The sequence below is a fragment of the Natator depressus genome, chromosome 14, assembly GCF_965152275.1.
Source record: "Natator depressus isolate rNatDep1 chromosome 14, rNatDep2.hap1, whole genome shotgun sequence".
NCBI lineage: Eukaryota > Metazoa > Chordata > Testudines > Cheloniidae > Natator > Natator depressus.
The window spans coordinates 37,717,756-37,724,839 of NC_134247.1; the positions used below are offsets into that span (position 1 = coordinate 37,717,756).

The window sequence follows — 7,084 nt, forward strand, 5'->3', positions numbered from 1 at the left end:
TAGACACAAAGGAACAGCACTCTTGCGAGCTGAGAAAGTTGCGCCCTTCAACCAAAGGGGCGGGGGTTGAAGTCTCTGGGAACTGAATATAGGTAAGAAATCAAAAGGCAAAGGTCTTTCACCCAGAAGGACAAGGGAAGCCAGTCCCTTGGGCTTCTGCGGAAGATCCTGATGGAGAGAAAGTCAGCTCTGGCTGGCAAGAAGGAAGATTGCTGAGAGAAACCATCTTGAATAAAGCCTGTACCTCGCTAGATTCAGTTTTCAACTTTTAGATACAAATTTTCACTTTCATTTGCTTGTAAACATCTCTATTTTTATTCCTTTTAGTCAGCATCACTTAACCTATGACCTTTTGTTAATAAATTTGTTTGACATTGGGCATTGCAGAGCACACAGTTCGGGGAAAATTCGGGACTGGGAGTGTGTTGGGGTCACCCTGCTGGTGGTAACCCAGGCTGGTAGAGAGCAGAGAGTGTGACTGCTGTGTTGCTGGGGTCAGAGTGGCTGGACCAGGGTGGGAGTTATACACAGACACTCAAGCTGTGACCTGCATGCTTGTTGCTGACTGTGACCATCCCAGGCAGGGAGTTACAGTAGCAAAGCATTGTGAGGCTCTCAGAGTTACAGGGTTAGAGGTGATGCAGCCTCGAACCCTGTGACAGATCCCCAGATCTGGGCAAAAAAACATTGGTGGAACCGCTCAACTTTGCAAAAAGAAGCTGTGGTCAGGGGGCTGTATCTCAGGAACCCCATACTCAGGTGACCCCAATTTTATTTCACTAACCCTACCCCATGAACCCATGAGGTACACCAAATATCAGAGCAATCCGAGTAACCATGCAAGTTTTAGAGCACTTAGAAGAGACAAGCATTAAACAGAAAGCTAACAACAACAGAGGCTGGCAGCCCGCTACAATTTCTCTGCTGTGTGGAGTCTCTCATGTCCAATTTGATGTGAACTCTGCTTGAAACATTTGCCACACAGAGGATGTTTAGGAGGTCTCTATCTTGTATGGATTTGCAGAAGCCTGTTATGATCATAGCCCGAAGTGAAGAGTCACCCACATTCAGGTCCTCTTTGCTGTGTGGGTTTTCTGATGTTTAATAAGATGTGAGCTCCGCTGGAAACTTTTCCCACAGTCCAGACACTTATAGGGCCTCTCTCCTGTGTGGGTCCTCTGATGTGTAATAAGGTTTGAGTTGACACTAAAACTTTTGCCACAGTCAAAGCATTTATACGGCTTCTCTCCTGTGTGGGTTCTCTGATGTACAATAAGGTGGGAACTCCGACTGAAGGTTTTCCCACAGTCCAAGCATTTAAAAGGTTTCTCTCCCGTATGGATTCTCTGATGCACAATAAGCTGTGAGCTCTGAACGAATGTTTCCCCACAGTCAGGGCACTTACAGGGCTCCTCTCCTGTGTGAATTCCCTGGTGTCTAATAAGGTGTGACTTCTGAGTGAAATTTTTCCCACAGATGAGGCACTTATGGGGTTTCTCTCCTAAATGGAGACTCTGATGTCTAATAAGGTGTGAGCTCTGAATAAAACTTTTCCCACAGTCAAGGCATTTATAGGGTCTCTCTCCCGTGTGGAGTCTTTGATGTGAAATAAGATCGGAGCTCTGAATGAAACTTTTCCCGCAGTCCAAGCATTTATAGGGTCGCTCTCCCGTGTGGTGTCGCCGGTGTGTAAGAAGGTTTGAGCTCAGGCTAAAACTTTTTCCACAGTCCAAGCATTTATAGGGTCGCTCTCCCGTGTGGGTTCTCTGGTGGGTAAGAAGGTTTGAGCTCAGACTGAAGCTTTTCCCACAGTCCGAGCACTTGAAGGGTCTTTCCCCCATGAGCGTTCTCTGATGTCTAGGAAGATGTGAGCTGTCATTAAAACTTTTCCCAAACTCAGTGGATGTATTTTTTCTCTCTCCCATTTGGATTCCTTGCTGGGCTGTAGTTTCCTTGAGATTCCCACAGCCACTCCCACAATAAATAGATTTATCCACCTTTTTCCTAGCTGCCTCTCTTACGACTCTGGAAGAAATTCCCTTCAGTTCTTCTTGATAACGTCCCACGCAGTTACACTTGCTGAGGATTTTCTGCTGAGGATTCTCCTCCTTCGTTCTCACTCACTGTCCCATCACCTTCTGGGAGAGAGAGAGAGAGAGAAATAGAATCCAGAGAGCAGTCATTCCCTGGGCTGGAAAGAAAGGAGTACAGCAAAGAGCGGAAACACAATATAATAACTGTTTAGGAGACTGAGGAATTAGATTCTGCCTCCCCATCCCATCCAAACACTCAAGGGGAAATAAAGTCAGGGCGGGAACTCCTGCCAGCTGTCAGTTAGGACAGGTGAGAAGCTAGGAGTATATGATGTATGCAGTGCAGTGTAGCCGTGTCGGTCCCAGGGTATTAGAGAAACAAGGTGGGTGAGGTAACATCTTTCATTGGACCAACTTCCGCTGGGGAGAGAGACAAGTTCATGAGTGCATGATGACACCTACTGGTTCAACCCTGGTTGGATGGAGGTGAAGCAGAACTGCGGGAGTCTGTTCACAAATAGAGCTGGGTTGAATTTTTTGGCCAGAGTTTATTTGCTGAAGAACATAGTTTCAGTCAACCTGAAACTATTTGTGAATTTGATTGAACTCCCCAAATAGTTTGTTCCTCCGCACACCTCTCAAAAGTGTGGAGGGGCCAAGGCTCCTTTCACAAAATGGCCAGAAGAGAAGAGAGTGGTGCCTCGTTTATAACCTTTACCCCGGCGGCTAAGGCACTTGCTTGGGATGTGGAGAAGGGATTTGAATGTGGGTCTCCCAACATTGCAGGAGTACTAAAATCTTTGGCTAATAATGTTAAAAATTCGGGCCTTATTTCTAATCAGAATTTGTCTGGCTTTAATTTCCAGCCATTAGTTCTTGTTATGCCTTTCTCTGCTAGATGAAAGAAATTTTAAGTACCTGATATTTTCTCCCTGTAATCAAGTCAATAATTCATGGCAATAGTTCTGCAAAACGGAGGGAATCATCTATAATTCAATAATTAGAGGTGGCAAAACATCAGTGAATACTGAGATTTTTTTTATCAGGATTGATAAGTGAGCGAGAAAATTAGGCAAATCTATGAAAATGTACATATCTTCACTAATTAAACAAAAAAAACAGAAATATCTGATAGGTTTTTATATTAATAATGCATATGTAGATGAAAACAATAAGCAATATTTACACAGAGATTAATAATGTATAAATACAGAGAAACGGATCAAAATCAGATAGGATTTTATATCCAAATTCAAGAAGAGCAAAAAGCTGAAGGATGGTCCAGCAATGTTTGATTATTGGAGAGAAAAGTGGCCAGAGAAGATAATTATAAAGAGAAGCATCAGAATTGGAGGGTTTTTTTTTCTATATTACCCTCAAAAACTACATTAAGAAAATGTTATTAAGGTTGCAAAGTCCAACACTCACAGCTAGGCTGTGCCAGAATCAAGGGTATCTGGGGAATATCAATTTCGTCCAGCACATTATACTGTAATACAATCTCTAATGCTAGAATCACATACTGCACTGTTCGTTAACACAGGACCCTGCCTCCTTGTAGCTGGGATGTATTTGCTGCAGGAAACATCCCTGTCAGCAGCTGAATAGTGAAGAGATTTCTGTGGAATTCAAGGGGGGGGGGACCCCAGGGCTGGGAGAGCAGATGGGTGGGAAGTAATGGGTTTGTTTTTTAAAGGAAGAATAACCACCCTTCCACAAACACACCCTCCCCATTCCCCTCACTGCTTTTCCTTCATTTCTGCCTCCTTATTCACCCTTTCCCTTTCTGACAATCCAGAAACACAAAGGGGAAAACCCAGTGGGTGGGGCCTGTTCCTGGTCTCCCCTTCCCTGTTTCCCCTCCTGAATCCCCCAGTTTGCCCCCCTGCCCCCGGAGCAGATTCCCCACAAAGGGGTGCTGCAAAGGAGAGATCAACTCCCAGGCAACTTCACACAGCTGCCAGATCCGAGTCTCCTGGGGCCCTTTGTGCAGTCACTTTCCTGCCCATCCCTCCATCACCTGGAGTCTCCGGCTCAGGAGCTGGTGTTGGCAGAGCCTGGGGATGCCCCAGGGCCCAGGGGCTAGTTCCAAAAAATCCCCACCTGGGCTGGGCACAGAAGGAGCTTTAATGAAGGTCTCTCCCCTGCACAGACCCGGCTGGGGAGCAGCAGCTGCTGGTTCCTCCCCAGATGACAAGGGAGGAGACAGCAGCTCCTGACCCAGGAAGATAAACAAAGCCAGAGCAAACACAGCTTCCCCCTCCTGGCCCGAGCGGAGAACCAGAGCCCTCTGGATACAGCAGCTAATGAAACTCTCTGCCCCCTCACCTAGCACAGCCCTGGCCCAGGAAAGATCTGGGGCCAGAGCCCTTCTCTCTCTGCCCTTGAACTCTAGAAACCTGCAGAGGAAATAGCATACAGATCAGTGCCACTGAGAAACGCCTCCCGTGCAGCATGGGGCTATGGGCAGCCTCTCTAGGGCCAGGATCCAGGGCTTAATTTGTAATGAAAGAGGGGCTGGGGGGCTCAAGCAATTTTTTTACATTCATAACTGATGCAACAAGCATAGAGGTCCGGGGCTCAGCCCTGGCACAAATTAAGTACTGCCTGGGCCAGGCCCCCATTGCCCTGTGTCCCCTTTGATTTTGGAGACCCTCAGGAACAATCCTCAGTCCCCATAGAAATCCCCCTTGTCCGCTCTCCCTGGGATATTGAAGTCACCCCCTTTCCATCCCACATTGAGGTGGATGCTTCAATGCACAATGCGGCTGCACCCAGGGCTGTGCACAAGGAGGGGCAAGCAGGGACATGGGATCCCTCAGGAGGGGCACAGAACTCCTCTGGGGCCGGCGTAGGGAGATCCAGCTCCTCTGGCTGCTGGGGGATGCGAACTCCACCGGCCCCAGGGCTGCATGCGTCAGGGAGAACCAGGCCCTCTGGCCGCGGGGGGGTGGGAGGTGGGATAGCCCGCTCCCCCGGTCGCCTATCTGATTTTGATCCGTTTCTCTGTATTTATACATTATTAATCTCTGTGTAAATATTGCTTATTGTTTTCATCTACATATGCATTATTAATATAAAAACCTATCAGATATTTCTGGTTTTTTTGTTTAATTAGTGAAGATATGTACATTTTCATAGATTTGCCTAATTTTCTCGCTCACTTATCAATCCTGATAAAAAAAATCTCAGTATTCACTGATGTTTTGCCACCTCTAATTATTGAATTATAGATGATTCCCTCCGTTTTGCAGAACTATTGCCATGAATTATTGACTTGATTACAGGGAGAAAATATCAGGTACTTAAAATTTCTTTCATCTAGCAGAGAAAGGCATAACAAGAACTAATGGCTGGAAATTAAAGCCAGACAAATTCTGATTAGAAATAAGGCCCGAATTTTTAACATTATTAGCCAAAGATTTTAGTACTCCTGCAATGTTGGGAGACCCTCCCCCGGTCGCAGGGGACACAGAAAGTGTCAGACATCTGCTGCTCAGTGACCATGTTCCCCTCTGTTCAGACGCATTCAGATTCCATGTCTCCCTCCCAGCACAGTGCGGGGCCAAGGCACAATCAAGGAATGTTCCTCTGACAAACTAATCAGACATGATGCATCCTGATTTCACCCCCATTCCCGAACCTGACCTGATCACCCAGCTAGAACAAGGGGAAGAGCTGATGATCCCCGATCTCCAGCGCGCTGAGGAAAGCTAGGAAAGGCACTCGCACAGGCGAAGTACCAATGAAATTGATAGAGAAACCCTCTGATTAGTGCCAGATGCCTCCAGAAATGTTATGAGAGGGATTCCCCAGTTCCGCCTCATCTCTCCACGTCAGGGTTGTAACTAGTAGGTGTCATATCTTCATGGCAGATGTCACACACAGTTTCACACCCATCCTGGCTGACAGCTGGTATGAACTCCCTCCCTGCCTTTGCTTCCCCTCTGCTGTCTGGATGGGACATAAAGACAGACTCCAATTTCTCCACCCAACAGTTCTGGTGTTTTCCTCTCTTTTCTGTTCCTCTCTTTGTCCTCTCTCCCCAGCACAGAGAATGAGTCCTGTCTGGATTCTCACTCCCTATCCCAACAGGTGATGAGACAGGCAGTGAGAACAAGGAAGAGATTCCCCAGCAGAATTTTAAAATATCGTGTGCAGAATTTGTAATTTTTTGGTGCAGAATTCCCTCCGGAGTACCTCATATTTGTTTCTATTTGAATCTCTATTCTTAAGAAGCTTTTTTAAAAAAAAACTATCATCAGACTCCAGTGCTGCATGAGACATTTGGATGGTGGTGTATGGTGCAATGGGTAAACCAGCGTACGCTGTTGCTCTGGGAACAATAGAACTGGGACGCCTGTGGATATCCAGTGATTAAGGGCTGGATACCACCGGGGGGGCACTTTGAAGGGAAGCAGGAGCTGGGGTACATCTATTGTCACCCGGAGGGCAAAGGCAGGCCTGGTGTAGCCCAGGGGAGAGAGGTATGGTGGCTGAGGGGCTGGTTGTGTTAAGGTGCTAACACCCAGCTGGCAAAGACAAGACTCCCTAATGCCGGTGACAGCAAGGTAACACCCGGCCCTGAGTAGCATCACAGCACCTATGTCTGATTGTGAATGCACAGCTGGGAAGGAAGGCAGGTTCCTAAGCTCTTTCCTTATGGGAGCAAGTGAGTTAGACAGGCGCCTTGCTCCACCTAGCCAGAAGAGAGGAGTGTGTGGCGGGGATTCCTCCTTTAAACATTCAGCCCAGGAGTGCAAGCAGTCACCCTGCTGTGGGAAGCCCAGCTTCAATTCCTGCACTGCAGAAAGGATTTGATCAGGGTCCCCCACAGCTCTTAGGAAAGTGCTCTCACCACTGGGCCATGGGATCTTCTGGTGTGGGACTCCCTCCGTGTGTCCTCCCGTGGCACTTTGGATGAGTCTTTAAAGAAGGAGACAGGGACCCTCCCAGCCAGGTGCCCTCTGGACTACAAAGTTATTCTCTCTCTCTGGCCCAGTGAAAGGCCCCGCCTGGGCTGGGCACAGCTAATGAGCCAACTCCCCTCC

The 7,084-nt window shown here is 47.5% G+C and overlaps 1 protein-coding gene across 2 annotated transcripts; it reads right to left on the minus strand.

The window, feature by feature from the left end:
• Positions 1-84: 84 nt before the first annotated feature.
• Positions 85-4,240, minus strand: LOC141998536 (uncharacterized). Of its 2 annotated transcripts, none has more exons than XM_074971399.1 (2): positions 4,137-4,240; positions 85-2,138 (listed from the first exon to the last, which is right to left on the minus strand). In XM_074971399.1, the coding sequence occupies exon 2, from the start codon at positions 1,923-1,925 to the stop codon at positions 1,068-1,070; it is 858 nt and encodes a 285-aa protein (XP_074827500.1). In that variant the 5' UTR covers positions 1,926-2,138; positions 4,137-4,240; the 3' UTR covers positions 85-1,067. The 2 variants fall into 2 exon arrangements, with proteins under 2 accessions (XP_074827500.1, XP_074827499.1); XM_074971398.1 differs by having other exon boundaries at positions 4,054-4,234.
• Between the last annotated feature and the right edge of the window lie 2,844 nt (positions 4,241-7,084).

What these genes read in the sequence shown, in the direction of transcription:
- LOC141998536 (XM_074971399.1), bottom strand. Translation starts at nt 1,925, where the DNA reads ATGGGAGAGAGAAAAAATACATCCACTGAGTTTGGGAAAAGTTTTAAT.